General features: G+C 40.0%; 1 protein-coding gene across 1 annotated transcript; it reads left to right on the forward strand.

The window, feature by feature from the left end:
* Nucleotides 1-1,520: 1,520 nt before the first annotated feature.
* On the forward strand, nt 1,521-13,861 carry PAFAH1B2 (platelet activating factor acetylhydrolase 1b catalytic subunit 2). Its single transcript, XM_072425971.1, has 6 exons — nt 1,521-1,644; nt 8,467-8,563; nt 9,840-9,929; nt 11,361-11,477; nt 11,566-11,688; nt 12,435-13,861. Exons 2-6 carry the CDS (start codon nt 8,483-8,485, stop codon nt 12,711-12,713), a joined length of 690 nt encoding a protein of 229 aa, XP_072282072.1. The 5' UTR covers nt 1,521-1,644; nt 8,467-8,482; the 3' UTR covers nt 12,714-13,861.
* Nucleotides 13,862-17,151: the final 3,290 nt, after the last annotated feature.

The raw sequence follows: 17,151 nt of genomic DNA on the forward strand, positions 1-17,151 counted from the left end.
GATCAGAAGGGGTTGAATTGGCACAGGGTGATCAGAAGGGGTTGAATTGGCACAGGGTGATCAGAAGGGGATAAATTGGCACATGAGTGATCAGAAGGGGAATAATCTTTCAGAATCTTTTTTTTCTAGATTTTCCTCCTTTAAAATTTGCTGCGTCTTATACGCCGGAGCGTCTTATACGCCGAAAAATACGGTAATAGCTAAATGTGACACTGACACACTAGCAAAATCTAAGGTGAATGTTTGTGCCACCATGGCTAAAAATGGTTACTTTTCCAGGGAAGGGCTTTGCAGATAGGTCAGGCTGTCCCATCAGAATTTATTACCCTACAAAGCTGTCACCTTTTGGACAAGGAAGATTATTATTATTATTAGCCAGTATTTATATAGCGCCAAAATATTACGCAGCGCTGTACAAAGTCCATAGTCATGTCGCTAGCTGTCCCTAAAAGGGGATCACAATCTAATGTTCCTACTTCAGTCATATGTTAATATATTTATGTATAATATTATTTAATATAGTCTAAGGTCAATTTTGGGGGTAGCCAATTAACCTAACTGCATGTTGGAGGAAACCAGAGTATCTGGAGGAAACCCACGCAAACACGGGGAGAACATACAAACTCCATGTAGAAAGTGTCCTGGCCGACATTCGAAGCTAGGACCTAGTGCTGCAAAGGCCAGAGTGCTAACCACTGAGCCACTGTGCTGCTCATAGATAAATGTAACAATGACACACTGGCAATATCTGATGGAGACATTTGTTTTATTTATCAAAGCTCTCCAAGACTGGAGAATGTAGCTGGGGTTATCTAACCCCCCTTCCCATGTAAATGTCACTATTTAGATGTATCAAAGCTCTCCAAAATTGGAGAACATAGACTATCATTGGGGAACCTTGGTGATCCAGTAAACCTGGAATGGATCTAGTCCATTTTTCTACTATTAGCAAATATTTTTTTAAAGAACTTAATTACAGGTTTGCTGGATCATCCGGGTTCCCTCATGATAGTCTATGTTCTCCAGTCATGGAGAGCTTTGTTAAATCTAAATAGTGATGTATACAGGGGAATGGGGATTAGATAACCCCAGCTACATTTGGTACCCTGCAAAGCTGGCATGATGTGGGCACAGTAGAAAAAATGTGATGATTGCTAATTCTGATAGGCAGGTTTGACTATTTTAAAGCTTTTCCCTGGAAACGTGTCAATTTGTGGTCATACTGCCAGAGGAGAAGCAGAATCTGACCTGTTTATTGTTTATTAGATACTTTCAAAACTAAATGACTAGATATGATAATGCTATAACTTGTTAATACAGAACAATATATCCCCATTTACTAATACAGCACTGGCACAGAGAATGTGAAGAGTATTAGTAGTAAATTATAATAAGGCAGCATTTTATAGTTTATTATTTGCTTTTTTTAGGGTTAGGGTAACAACACTGCCATAGCCCCTCTCAGCCACCATACTAAACTTCCGGTCTAATGGCTGCGCTGCAGACGTCACTTCCGCTATCTGTCATTGGCTCGGCACTTCGTGACAGAAACAAACGGAAGTTGCGTAGAAGGCGACGGTCGCGCTAGCAAGAGCAGCACCGGGGGCTCTTAGACCGGAAGGGGTGGAGTTACCGGAACACCGAGTGAGTGAAGTCAGGATATTGGCGATAGTAATATGGCGGCGGGTGGGGAGCTATTTTCCTGTGAGGGTGGCAGGACCTGGAATGGGTGTTGAGTTTTTTTTTCTGTGAAGGTGGAAGGGCCATGACTGGGTGCTGAGGGCCAGGGCTGGGTGTTGTCACAACAGGGCAGAGGCTTCAGGGCCTGGGGATGGGGGACAGGATTGTGGAGTGCAATGACTGAGAATAGAAGTAGATGCTGACCCCTGAGATCTGTACACAGAGCTGAAATCTGTCATTTTGGCAGCATGGCATCTCTCTACAAACCCTGTGTTGTGTTTGATAATGATCAATAATTGCATTATTGGGAGTTGTGGTCTCTATCTTCTGGGCAGGGTCCTCTCCTCCTCCTGTGTCTGTCTGTATCTCTAATTTGCAACCCCTGTTTAATGTACAGCGCCGCATAATATGTTGGTGCTCTATAAATCCTGTATTATAATAATAATAACATGCCATCCCCATCCGTGTATATTAGCATTGGTGATTGGCTGCTGGGCCTCAGGAACTGCAGTAAATCAGAAGGTAACTCAATGGGGGTGAAGTTTTGCATTACCTGCAGATTTGTTCAGCACCCACTTACGTCTGTATTGCTATTCTCCAGCAATATGTGCAGGAACCTGATAACGCTGCGCCCCCTCCACTTGCAGCGATCCCCTTCTCCCATTGGAGTCATTGATTATGTGTTTTCTATGCATAGGGTGCATAGGGGAGGTAAATGTTTTTGGCACCCAGCATGCTAGGTTGTGCACTGCATGGATTCTGCAAAAAAATATGCAACTTGTTCTTTGGCAAGAGACTTTGCATGTGCCAAGGTTGGGACTGACGTGTAGCTTCCCCATACATGAAAGTACTGGGAGATTTACAGAATGACAAGGTTCTCCCCGGCTCCTTTTAGTCAGGCGCACCACCCGGCACTATTAAGCAACCACTCATTTTGGGTGGCTACTGATGAGTTTGGGTCACAGAGTCTGCCACCCGCCTACAGTTTCTTGCCACCCATCTTGAAAAATTTTCTGGTTTGAACACTGGAGTGTAAGGTGGAGGCTGGTTAAAAAGACAAGCATTACGTCTTAAAATAGAACTCTGCTGCACATGCATAGGAGATTTGCCTAAATGTGCAAAATACACTCATATTGGCAGAAATCCCTAATCTTTGTCTTTGGTTAACCCACCCTCCACTGTTCTGTAGTTAGCAAAATCCAGAGATTGGAGGTCCAGATTGGAGGCAATTCCTTTGCTGCATATTCTGTGCTCTCCCGGTCTTCTCAGTACCATTGACTTCTGTGGGACTCCTCCTTCAGGTTGGGAAACAATAATTAGGGTTGTTCTGCACAGGAAGCACAGAAGGATTTGTAAGCAAACAATGCACAGATGCTCTATGGATCTTGCTGAGTGCAGAACCGTGGAGGGGTAAAGGGTTTGTGTAAGGAAGAGAAAATTGTAGTAAAGTTTTTTTTTTTTTAAAAAGCCATACATTTTTAAGTTGATTTATATATTGCCTTTATATGCTTTACTCTACCGTCAAAAATCTCGAAGTGTTGGGTGTTCAGATGTTACCTTAAAGCGGAAGTAAACCCAAAACAAAAAAAAAATCACACTTGCGTTCAATTCCGCAGATCCATCGGGAGTTTTTTTCCATCAGGTCCCAGTATTCGTCTTTGGGCCGGCACAGAGGCAGTGCCAGGAGCCGCTGTCTTCTCCTCTCATCTTTTGTGTTCTTCCTAGTCACCCAAACTCACATCTTGCCGATCTTACTGCGCAGGCGTGAGATTGGCTGACATAGATTGGGGAAAAATCTTGCCGATCTTACTGCGCATGCATGAGATCAGCAATTTTTTTTCTATTGATGAAAGGGCAAAAGGAGCAGCCAAGAGCTTCCCGGGATGACGTAGGTATCTGCACCCTTTTTTCTTTTAAAACAACATTTTTACTTAAAAGGGTTGTCTACCCTTTTATGTAAAGTAAAAGTTCTGAGTTTAGGTACTCTTTAAGTCACATAAAAACAGCTCTTTTGTCAATCCAAACGTGCAAACAAAATGTGCTGCATAAAAGGGGAAAGAAAGTTAATATTTCGACTCTTCTGAAAGAGAAAGCCCCAGCAGAAGTTTCATCAAGGATGAATGCATTTAGAAGTGCCAATCTCCCAGTCCCTCGCCATTCTCGGTGGTGTCACTGATAACAGGAAGTTGGAGATTCCCGGGTCTCTGGTCTCCTAGAGTTTGGGGGAGGAATCCTAGTGTGCAGCAGGGATCTTGAACAGCACTTCCCGTGTTTGTTCACTTCAGCTCAGGATTTCTATTTATTTGAGCAGTTTTTCTTCACCCTTTCAACATGGGGAAACTTAATACAGTACTCAGAGGACCCCTGCTATAAATATAACTGCAGCTCACAGTATATAAACATTGAGGTTATTGGGGAAAATGCATCTTACGTTGCTGGCCACTGATAAGAATGTCACGCTTGCAGATAGCAAAAAAGATCATTCGAGTCACTTTAACTGACCTGAAAGGTAGTGTGCTAGAGAAATGTAGGTGGCAGAAGAAATAAGTATATATCTTCCTTTTCAGGGTAAAAGAATGCTGAACATATACACATGCACAATATGTTTTGTTTGTTAGTGCATCACAGTTCCTTTTGAAATGTCACACTGGTGCACCTCCACATCACACCTGTTTTGCAGTACATTGGTAACCCACTTCTATCCATATCAGTGTACCGGCTTTTAAAATTTCAGCGGATGTTATTTTGTGTGTTATGGTGAGCGAAGCAGCCTAAAAAAATAGGTTTAACACAATCCATCAGTTCTTATACTGCTTGTAATATAATCCGTATACAGACACGCCTGCACAAACTCTGTGGGTACCAAATTACAGTGCATTGTCTTCTTCTCCTTTACCTCAATTGTTGTTAGATAATATTCTTTAGTTAAACTCTACAGTGGGGCACAAACATGTATGCATTAAATGAAATGTCTTCTGCATTGAATGTTAACCCCACAAGTGAATTTTGCTGTACTCAAGCAACATGAAAATAGATTCAATTTAGAAATTGGTTTTCTACTAGGTGTAGGAAAAAATGCAGAAATGTTGCACCTTCCCTGCCTCTTGTTTGCAGTCAAACTACAATGATGTATCCATTTTATAGGCTGTGGTATACATTCTTGATGAAGCCATACATCTGACTTTAACATTCCCTTTGTTTGCACTGGAGGTGCTCTGTTGTTTTTGTGGTATTTCTGTTTGCAGTTATTGTGCTTACAAATGTTACAGGAGTCCTTTTTCTTAATTGTCCTTTCTAGATCATTTTGTGCTCATACACACAAAAAAGTCTGTGTTCGCTTACCAAATTGTGGGCCAAATTATGATGATTAGTGGACTGGGTCAGAGCATCTTCAAAACGTCAATGTTATGCATTGCCTGGAATTACCAAATGTGGTCTAAGGAAGAGGAGCTAGTGAACTGCTTACAGTGTGGTGAGGGCTCATTGAAAGGCTCATTGCAGGGAGAAGAGCTACCCTGTTTCCCCGATGATAAGACACTGTCTTATTTTTTTTTGAAGGCCAAAATATGCTCTAGGGCTTATTTTCAGGGGGATGCCTTATTTACCCATGAAGAAGACTACAGCCATTCATGTCCACTTCTGATCAATCTGTGCCAATCATTGTCCCCTTCTGATCACTCATGTGCAATTCAAATTCCCTTTCTGATCACTCATGTGCAATTCAAATTCCCTTTCTGATCATCTTGTGTCATTCAAACTCCCCTTCTGATCACTCTGTCATTCAAATTCCCCTTCTGATTACGCTGTGCTTTTTTTCTATTGCACGGCAGTTAGGACAGGGGAACAGCAGGTGGCGCTGTGCCGGCTTCTTTCGCTTTGCTTTACAGACAGGAGAAAACACGATGCTGGCAGAGGAGAGAAGAGAGACGCTGCAGCCAGAAACACACGCAGGATCGGGTATCGGGTGAGTATAATATTTTAATTATTTTTTTTGGGTGGCTTATTTGCGGGGGGGGGGCTTATTTTTCATTTTAACATGAAAAGGGGGGGCTGTCTTATTTGATGGCCCTGCCTTATCATCGGGGAAACACGGTACTATAGCACGCCTTGTAACTGAATGCTGACAATAGTAGAAATGTGTCAGGACAGACAATGAATTGAAGCTTGCTTTGTAGTAGGAAACCAATCCGAGTACCCATGCTGAACCTTGTCTTCTGCCACAGCACCTACAAAGGACAAAGGAGTGTTAGAACTGGTTTGGTCTTGGGTACAAGGTACTACAAGGTAGTTGGGTCTGACAAATTGTGTTGTTTTTAGATCATGTGGATTGCTGTCTGCATTTGTCTGATTTACCTTGATAAGAAGTCAGAGCAGGATACAATATTAGATAGAAGGCAGGTCAGCAGAAGCAATGATGCAGCTTAGGTCACGAAGGATGTCATCAGAGCTTTTGTGGAGTACATGCCTCAGTGTGGCAGAGAAGTTTTGGCTACACAGAGGACCTACACAATAAAAATTAGATTTTTTGTAAAGTGTATCTATAGGCATAGTTTTCAAAAGAAATGTTAAAACATTTGTCAAATCCTTATTGCTTCGCGTTTATCTGCTGGGTAGATTCACCTTTTCTAATGTTGACTATTGTTGTCTTGAGAAAAACTAAGAAACTTTATTCAAATCTCTTCACAGCTATCATTGGAACAAAAGGTGATGTAATTTTTTTTGGGGGGGTGCCCATTCTACAGACAGTTATCTGGGAGGAGTTCCCAATACTTTTATAGCAAAACTGCAAAGGATGAAGATGTTTTGACTGTTCCATAAACCATTTAAACTTAATAAATATAAATAGGCTGCATTGTCACTTCAGCTGAGCCCTGAGTTCCACTATCCTTTCCATACACTGCAGTATGTTTCTCGTCTGTTTGACAACTTTATCCCACCATCCTCACCTGGCCTGCCCTTTCCTGTACTCTTCTAGCCCTTATTTTCTTTTTATCTTTGGTGTTTCATAATACAGTTTACAATCAAAAATCGGGCAACCTGAGGAGTGCTGGAATTTTTGAAAATTCAGGATTTGTGATGGTTATACTTACCTCCACCCACAGGGCAGGCTTCCTCACGCAGCACCTGCGGACATCTGGCACAGTTCCGGAGAGCAGGCAGCAGGGACGTCTCAACGTGTATTTAGTGCAGCAGCAAGCTGTTTCTGCAGAACAGTGCCATCAAAACATTAGTGGCCAAACAGTGTACCACAGTCCCTGTATTAAAATGTGCTCCGAAATTCATGCCAGAAAACTGAAGGATCTGGATTATCGATAGCTAGATTTTTGATTGTCATCTTTAAATTCGATAGGCTAAGGCTGCATATACACGTTCAATATTTGTTGTTGGAAAGGTTCTTTCACAATCCTTTCCAAGGACAAAAGACTGAACCATGCATGGATGTGGGCTGTACATACAGCACTGTTCTGCTCTGTGTAGCAGAATGATGGAGTGGCACCCCGCTGCGCTCTCTCCCCTTTACTTCCAATATGATTGTTTGTCATCCGTGGATCCACCAGGACAGATTCCATGAACAATGATCTCTGTACACACGCCATATTCTCGTCCGATATCAGCCTTGAGGGGATTATCAGATGAGAATCATCTGACATGTGTACATAGCCTTATGCTGAACAAAACCAAATGTCCCATTGGCAAGTTTCCATACTGCAAAGCAGATCTGTCACCTGCTGTACTTAAAAAGGAACTAAACTCAAAATTCCCCAAAACACAAAAAATACACTTACTTTCAATCCCGCAAGGCAATCTGATACATCCGGAGGTCTCCTCCATTGGGTCCCTCGTCGTCTCGGCATCTGTCTTCAGGCCGGCACTCCAGGCGCCCCATCTTCTCCTCTTCCAGGTTCTTCTTCCTACATCTCCCGACACAGGTGCGAGATTGGGTGACATAAGTTGGAAAAAACATCTCACTGCGCATGCATGAGATCGGCAATTTTTTTTCCCCTTTTGATGAAAAGGCTCCCTCTGCCCATACCTGAGTACAAAGTAAAACATCTGAATGAACATCCTTCATGAGTAGCATTTCTGTAAATTTTGCCAGGTGTTTTACAACCTGTAAGTGCGCTGTTACACCACTACCACTAACTGACAGCGTTCCCAGGAAATCACTAATATTATTGGAGCTTTGTTTTATGGAATGCAGGAAAGTCATCATGGATCTTGTGGTATATGCATGATTTAGCCTCTGAGACAGAAGTTTGGAATGAACGTAGATCAAACAAACTTTTAAAGACATGCATTGTAAGCTCAATATGCATAATAAATTATGAAGTGAGAATTTACAGTTTGTTGTTGCTATGATAATGTATTTTGAGATGAGGATTCAGTGACATGTTAAGGAAATAGACCTAAGAATTTGTGTAATTCATAATGACTAGGTTGGGTTTTTAACAGGCAGAACTGTAAATTTGTATTTTAAAGAAAGGAAGGATTAGGACCGCTGTTTTTACTTTCTCTCAATGTCCTCACAGAAAATATTTCCTGCTTTTCCTGTGGCACAGCAATAATGAAATGTAAAATAAGAATTGTCTGCACTGCAAGCACATACACTAGTAAAAGGCTTTTTTATATTATTGGATTAAAGAGTAAAGAGAGGGGAGGCCTAGTTCTCTATTTGGAGTGAAGAGACCGCCAAGAGAGGGTATCGGCCAGAAAGTGGGATTTTTTGTTTGCATTTGTATTGTGATGTTTACTTCAAATCTCTTATGAACTCCTTTTTCTTTACAGGCAGACTGTCTGCATAATGAGTCAGGGGGACACAAACTCTGCTGCTGTCCCTCATGCTGCTGAGGATGTTCAGGGAGATGACCGATGGCTCTCTCAGGTAATATAGGGGATATTTAAAATTCAAGTACTTTTTCCTTTAGAGTTTTAAAATCTGTGATTAACCACTTATTGTACAACCAGGACTAAGGAGTCCTGGTTGTGGGGTTTTACATCAATCAATTCCATTTGTATAATATATATAATAAACTAGATGCTAGGTGAGGTTTTGGACAGACATGACCGGCAGGCTTTTTCTTGCAGAACGGACAGTTGATGTCTCTTTGGAAAATGTCAACTGACCTGCCTGTATGCAATTTTTTTCTAATCTCACCTCTCCTTGCCCTTTACTAGTGCTGGCATCCTAACATGGCCCTTTTCTGGGTTCCAGATCTTCAGAAAACTTTAATGGCCAGACTCAAATAAATATTTATCTATTCCTGGAAGCCAGCTCTCCTGGGATCATACATTGAGCTTCACCTCCATGTCACGGTGTACATTATACTAAATAGCCTGGCAGTTCTGCAAAAGATAACTCTGCCTGCTTTATTGTTCCTTGTGGTGTGCTGCATTACAGATTTATTGATTTTTATCAGGAATGAATGGCACTTCAGTAAACCAGTGTGCATAAAATACAGGACAGGTGTGTGAATCTGGTCTGGGATGTGCCAAAAACTACTGTATGTACAGCTTTTGACCAAACTGTTGCTGGCTTTTAAGCAGTTGCATAAAAGCAGTTGCATTTCTCTTACTGGAAAGATGTTGAATATACATTTATACAGGACACACTTTGTGAGTGGAAATATCTGCATCATTGTTAGGCAGGTAAAATGTTTTTTTTTTTTTCCAATGGGTACATGCATTTATGTTTTGAAAAAACAGCTGCCTTAGGGGAGAGACTACAAGTGGCTTTTACCTGTGGCAGCCCCATAGAGAATGCAGGGGCAGCAGTGAGTGGTACTGTACTAGTCACTGCCACCAGCTCTCAAATCTGCAATCTGAAATTAGTTCTTTAAGATCCAGTGCTGTGGTGCAAGTGACTGAGCAGCTGGCAAAGTGCCAGCCGCGAGGAGCCTGCCTGGGATCACTCCATCCTTATGCAGGTCTGAGCCTGCCTCTAATCCTACAAACTTTATTTATTTATGCATGTAATTAGAAACTGAAGTGCCAGGTACACATAACAAACACATTAATCATCACCGTTGCCCACACTGATGATAAATGTCAAGTTTTTCTTGTGTTTTTGTAGTTATATCATTGAGCATTAAACATTTTTGAATAATTGGACCCCCTTTGGGTTGATCTATTGAAATGACTTCTTCTTTTCACTTTTTCAGCACAACAGGTTTGTTTTGGACTGCAAAGACAAAGAGCCAGATGTTTTGTTTGTTGGTGACTCTATGGTGCAGTTAATGCAGCAGTATGAGGTAATACATTTTTTTAACTAGTTTGTCTTTATTGTTAGAGTTTTATATGCTCATTGTCAGGATTTAGAGGCAACAATATTAGTGAGCATATCTAAATGGAATACATTTTATACATTTCCTTTGTGTTTTTTAAGTTTTTTTTAAAGTAAATAAATGCACAAATAAATGACTCTGAGAAATAATTCCTCTCCTTCCCCTCCCTTCTTTTTTTGCTCTTGTACAGAATTTTAATATCTTTAAAAAGTATAAAAGCAAACCACTCCAATGCTCTTAGAAAAAAATTCACAAAAATGATTGTGATTAAAGGGCAATGTACCTAACTGCAGATGGTATGTAGCCAAATAGACAATGTACTAACAACTTAAGTCTTCTCTATTTGGTTCTGCTGGCACCAGAGCCAGACCTAGTAATCAGCAATCATGTGAAATCCAAGTGTATTAGGGTACAAACACTGAAGGCCATGGCTGTTACCCAGTTATACAAGCACTGCAGTGTACGATCAGGAAGCCGTGTGTTCACTAATACACAAAGGTATTTTAAGACATTTTCATTCAGAAAGTACTCACAAGTTGAAATATGCAGAACCAAAAAAAATGTATGTGAACCTGTGCCCAGACTGTTCACAACAAAAATACATACTCTAAACAGGCAGTAAAAGCATTTGAAAACAAATCTTCATTCACCTGTAGCTGCAGGCATTGTGAAATAAAATATTTTCAAAGTTTGGAACAGAAGCACTGATATTGCAACTCCTCTCCTAAATTTATTATCAGGAACAACTTTACAGACTGCCTGCCTTATAACAGCAAATTTTGCTAGAGGTGGCTAGACAACAAAGTCTTTACTGTGATCTTTGAGAGTAAAAATCTTTACTGTAGAGCAACAGAGGTCAGTTAGGGATTTTATCTTGGTGCAATGTTCTTTAATAATGTTTTATTTAACATGTCCCATGTTTTCTGGTATTTCCATAACCTGGGCAGAGTTGTACTTTATACATTTACTTAATTCCACTTACCGTCTCATGAATAGGATATTTGTAATGACTGTATCTGAAATCTGTTTCTGCATGGATTCTAGCCTTGGTTTGTTTTCTTCAGAACATATTATAGCCATCTCTGGCCAATAGTCCAAAGGGACAGTTTAAACTTTTCAATCAAAAATTCAGGCAGCCCAGGCTTTGATTTAATAGCTGTTGGGTTTCAGTTCCTGGAAAAAAAAGCAGAAAAAAGAGGTCAGTTGTAAAGATGCATTGGTCAAAGGGTTAATCATTGTGTCCAAACAATTTACTAAATGTTTTACAATATATTTAAATATCACATAACATTGATATATACAGTGTAAATGAAGATTTGAAACCTGTCTTCTTATCATGCAGTATAGACACAATATTGTATTATATATTCATATGTATTCTGTCTATATCTTCCAAAGATTTGGAGGGAACTGTTCTCTCCCCTACATGCATTAAATTTTGGCATTGGTGGGGACACCACTCGCCATGTTCTTTGGAGACTTCAAAATGGAGAACTAGAAAATATCAAACCCAAGGTAGGAAAAACCTGTTATAAATCTAATCTGGAATAAAAATGGTAAAATGCTTTACTTCTGAAATAAATTGACCCTTTTCTCTACTCAGGTTATTGTTTTATGGATTGGCACCAATAACCATGAAAACTCTGCAGAAGAAGTGGCTGGAGGTGTGGAAGCCATCATAAACCTCATCAACGTATTGCAGCCACAAGCCAAAATAATTGTCGTGGTAGGTAGAAAACAAGAAAAATCATCTCTTTTTGGTGATGGAGAAGCCATTTATGGGATGACTGTGGCTGTTGAACTTTCATTTTCAGCTGCAGAGTTTTCTCATCAGCGTTTAAACCCACAATCATGTTAATTATTTTTTGGAAAGAGATCATGCAGAATGGATATTTTTGAATTTGTAAATTGATATTCATTTCTTTTTTCTACATTCCGCAGTTGTGAGAATTATTATATGTACTCTAGAATAAAGAGTTTTTTTTTAACCCCCTAAATGCCTTAACAAAAAATCCTAATTCTCCTTGTCCCCGTTAATGCACAACAGTGTATGGTGGGGTAGGAAGTATTGGGAGTTTGAAAGGATAAGTGGAAAGGCAAAGGGAACAGGGCAGTTGATGAGGGAATAAGATGTAATGTTCCAGTGACGAGATTATGGGACAGGTGGGCATGAGGAATTAGGAAAGAAATTCTCCCCGATCATTTTATGTTATGCAATGGTGATGAAGAAGGGTATTCTGTTAGGGATGGCAGTGTTAGTTGTGCTGTGTTGCGCATTTCTATTAACTACTGTTCTGAAAGCTAGCAATAACAGCCACATTTTTTACCCTAGGTTAGTATTACAAAATATGTATGGGATCTAATGTTTATAGTCTGATCCAAAACTCATAGGGGTGATCAAAACAATGTGTTGTAACAGTTTTACATTTCCAACATATCCCTGTGGTTAACCCTTCTTTTTTCACCCAACAGGGATTACTGCCACGTGGGGAGAAGCCAAACCCACTACGTGAGAAGAATTCCCGCGTCAACCAGCTTTTGCGCTCATGGCTCCCACGTCTTCCTGGAGTGCAGTTGCTGGACGTAGATTTTGGCTTTGTTCACTCAGATGGCACTATCTCTCGAAATGACATGTTCGATTTCCTCCACCTCACGGCTATTGGCTATGCTAAGGTCTGCAGGCCACTTCATGAACTAATTATGCAACTGCTGGAGGAAACCCCGGAGGAAAAACAAGTCACCTTGGCCTGATCACCGTGTCACTCATCCTGTTGTCAGTGTTACATCATTGGCTGCCCCCCTACCCCTCGCTCACTACAATTGCCTCAGCTGTACATCTACATGCTCAATGTATATACACCTGCTCAAATCCAACCTCTGCAAACCCCCTTTATTGTCTCCTGTATTATTGACCACTTAACATCATCGAAGCCTACCCCATGGCATCAGAGTTGCAGGATTGGGATATGGATTGTTGACGTTGGCAGTGGTAGGATACCAAAAATCGTAGTGTGACGTAGGCTGTATATTTTCCTTGGTTAATCTAGTGAAGAGAGAAGCCTCCCTTCAAAATCTGGCTGTGCAGCCATTGTGAAGCCTTTGTGTAGTGTTTACATATAAGCTGATGTTCAGGACTTGCCTCCCGAATCAGCGATCTCCCTATTTAATTAAACTTTCCTCTTTAGAGTTACAAATTTCAGGTTCCTGCAAAGAGTTACAAAGGTAAAGGTTGTATGACAGACAACCCTGGTGTGAAGGGTAGTGATACACAAAAAAAAGAAGTGAAATGCATTGAATAAAGCAAATTATTAGCATTATTAGCTTCACCATTGTGGAAGTGGAACTGTCTGCAGTTTAATCATGTCATTGCCACTGCAACCTGTACCAAACTAAAAATACCCTTAGTTTATTTTATTATCTGGTAAGTTTTGTTCTGTAACTGTCCTTATTGCGCAGTGCATAAGCAGTCTTGGAAATGTACGTGAATATAAATGTATTGCTTGTATGAATCCTTTATTGATAAGTGTGTTGTGGTCAGGGACCAAAGCAGAAGTTACTGAAAAAAAATATCTGTCCTAAAGATTCAGATCATCGACTAGGAAATTGGGCATTATGGGTTACAAAGTGGCTTAGTACCGAAGCCTAGAGCAATATGTAGCCATGACTCAATAATAAAGGGTGTGGGTGGTGAAACATTAAGGGCCAATAAAAGCTGCAGATAGGTTATCTTGTAGTGTATTAAGCGCTGTCTGTGCCTCTTGGATCTGTACAGGTTTAGGACTCAAGTTGTAGATTTTGCATCCTCAGTGCTTTTGCTTCTGCATATAGCATAATGAATTGGATTGTTCCTCCTTATTGTCATGTGTGTATGGAGCAAAGTTATAAAAATATCAGTGGTACCCTTGTCTCTGTCTTTCTGTCAAAATCATTTTTCTTTAAAAAATAGATAAATCGTGAAAACAAGGTAAAGTTGGGCCTTTATGAACAGATACTACAGAGTTCACACCAGCCTGAAGGTGGCAGTGTGTCCCAGGTAAAAGTCAATGCAATTTATATAACATGTATCGCATTATGTGCTTCCTTTGTCTTGAATTTTATTCAGGGTGGTCATTATTGCAAAAAAAGGAACAGGCTATGTTCCTTCTGCAATATTCCCTCCTACCTGTTTGATCACTTTGGGTATCTGTAAAAAATAAAAAATAAAAAAGCAGAGCTGTGTATGCCCAGTTTCAGCTTTGGTTGCCATGATACCCAGCAAACCTGTATAATAAATGCAGTGTATTTAATAAAAACATTTATCAAAGAAAACTCTAATCGGCCATTAACCTCCCTGGCGGTCTGATTATGTTAGTAACCTTGAATGTCAAAGCGGTGTATTCTATTTAAATTTCCAGCCAGACCCCCCCCCCCAGCGCACCACCCCCAGACGTCCCATTGATTATGTTGGGGATGTGAGGCCAGGGGACACATGCTGGGTGGGCATCGCCTGAGGGTGCCATGGGATTGTCTGGACCAGGTAAGTAATTTACAATGCCACCCGAGTGTGGCTCAGGGCTACTGCTTTTGGTACATAAACTTAACCCCGAGCAACACTCAGGAATACTGCCAGGAAGGTTAAAAAGGTGTACAAATAATTTAGGTTTGTGCATTGCTTACTCTATTGACAACTAATGAAGAAAGTGTAAATAAAGCAGAAAAGCACATTTTGCATTTGCTGTTTTTGATGGGCTCTTTTTTATAAAGGTGGAGAATCAGTTACTGCCAATAAAACATGTGACCCTAGAAGATTCTCCACCAGCGTAATGTCTGATTTCCTGCTTTTTAAATAGTGATGTAGACAAAAAAAATAAACTTAAGTAAAATATATAAATAAAATACACTACATACAATTTAGTTTGAAATTCAAACACTGCACTCAGAAACCTTTAAAATTTTCTGCTACCAGAATAACAGAAACAGGTGTGTGAATGTGCAAATACAGAATTGTACATTTTTTTGTAGCAGACATTGCACAGACAAATATGTACAAAGGTTAGATACAGATCAGTCCAAAGCTCACCAAGAACATTGAGCGTCATCACCAGTCTTGGCTAGACTACAGGACTCCCAATAAGCTGGGTTCTGTTTTTCTCCAGAAATGGTTTGTCCTTTGCTTAGGCTTGTAGTACAACTTTCACCTTGATGTGGTGTACATTACTTCTCATACATACTCCGGGACGATCATCTTGTTCTAAGCATCTTTGCTTCAGATGTTAATGTAAATTTTTGTTGAAGTTTTTAAAGAAGTAAGATACGAACAGTAAAATGTGAATATACAGGTCAGGCTATATTAGTGAAATATAATAACAGGAACTTGTATACAGAAAAAGCCTAATACAGATAGGTACATGTAAGATGTAACAGTTATCAATAAAAGATCAGCATCTTAACTAATACCACTATTTTTGATTAACAGTCTTCCTCCCGAGGAGTAATGTAATCTGCATAACCACAGGATTCCTGCAATATTGTAATTGGGTTGAAGAGCAAAAATATTGTAATTGGGTTGAAGAGAAATGGACTAACAGAGAGAGAAAAGTTTGAGGGGGGAGACTAGCTTCCTGAGGTATATAGTGCTTCCAGGATTGTATTGATAGAAATTCAGGTAAAAAGGTTTCAAGTTGAAACTGGTCCCAGGGGACCATATCTTATGATGCTATCTGAATATTTTTTGCCCCATAATTGATGGCCATCTGGAAAAAAATAAATCTTCCTGGAAGGGGCGCAGCAGTACTAAACTGTGTGCTAATTATTCCTTACAACCCTTCACACTTAACCCCTCACCTACCCCCCCTCTGCTAGGATAACCTCCATATTGTAGAACATGTCCTTCTTTACCAGCCTCTAACGTAGCATAAAATAATGTGATAATGTGTAGATATAAAATTTATATAATACATGTAGCTTCTCCCTGCAGCAACTCAATCCAGGTAGTCCCTGGGTTACGTACGAGATAGGGACTGTAGGTTTGTTCTTAAGTTGGATTTGTATGTAAGTTGGAACAGGTACGATATTTTAATAAATGCAATTAGGACAGATGTTTGTCTCAACATATTATTAGGCAGTGTGGTGTCAGTTACTGTATACAAGCCTCACTGTGACTTAATCACAAACAAAGCAAAGAAAAAAAAACTTTATGGAGCTTAGACATTCATTCTGGAGCAAGTTGTGCTTTGCTATGCAAAAAGAAACAACTGCAGCGTTTGTCTTGGTCATTAAAGAGTTACAGGAGGCTGCAAAAGAGCTCACCCCTAGGATCACCCAAACCTCAGCTGTATGTCAGATGTCCTTAACTTGCGGACTACTTTGTAGAAAATGAATGATGAGGCACTGAATTATTAGGAATAAATGAGATCATACTCAGGTCTGTTATTCTCTGCTTTATGCTTGTGAATGTGTTTTATAACGTTTTAAAAGCTGATTCCCAGCTATGCAGTCAGTCTTGCACCGTTTGCAGGCTTCTTTGCTGAATTTGCATATTCTGATTTCCTCTGCACAATGTGAACCTTTCCAGCTACTTTCCAGTATGATGGATTGTTATTTTCATTCATTTCATTTATTTTTTCTAATTATTGAGGCCCAGCATCTCATTTTAGAGTGCAAACTACAATATTCTTACCTGACCAGACCTTTCCACAAGCAATGATGTGTCTGCATTGCATAGAGAAGCACAAAGACCTACTGACGGTGTCACTGTGTCTAATTTAAAAAGAGAAATGAAGAGAGAGGTGTTTTTTCCTTCTACTATGTCTCCTCCTATAGTGTGCTACTTCCCCCTTCTCTTAGATTGTAAGCTCTTCAGGGCAGGGTCCTCTCCTCCTGTGTCACTGTACCTGCCATTTGCTACCCCTATTTAATGTAGAGTGCTGTGTGATATGTTGGCACTATATAAATTCTGTATAATTATTATTAATAATAATAATAATAATAATCATCATCCTCATGATCAGGTTGATGAAGGATGAAAAGAGGAACCAGGATTATCCAATATAAAAGAATAAACTTCATCTTTTCATCTCTATGTAATAACATTAATTTAAACTCCATACATTAGTTTTATTTCTCCCATGATTTTGTTATAGAAATGATTCGTGAAATGTATGAAACAAATGTGGAAAAGGGAAGCAGACGTCTGGGATTCAGATCGAGG

Source organism: Pyxicephalus adspersus, chromosome 11 (genome assembly GCF_032062135.1).
Source record: "Pyxicephalus adspersus chromosome 11, UCB_Pads_2.0, whole genome shotgun sequence".
Lineage (NCBI taxonomy): Eukaryota > Metazoa > Chordata > Amphibia > Anura > Pyxicephalidae > Pyxicephalus > Pyxicephalus adspersus.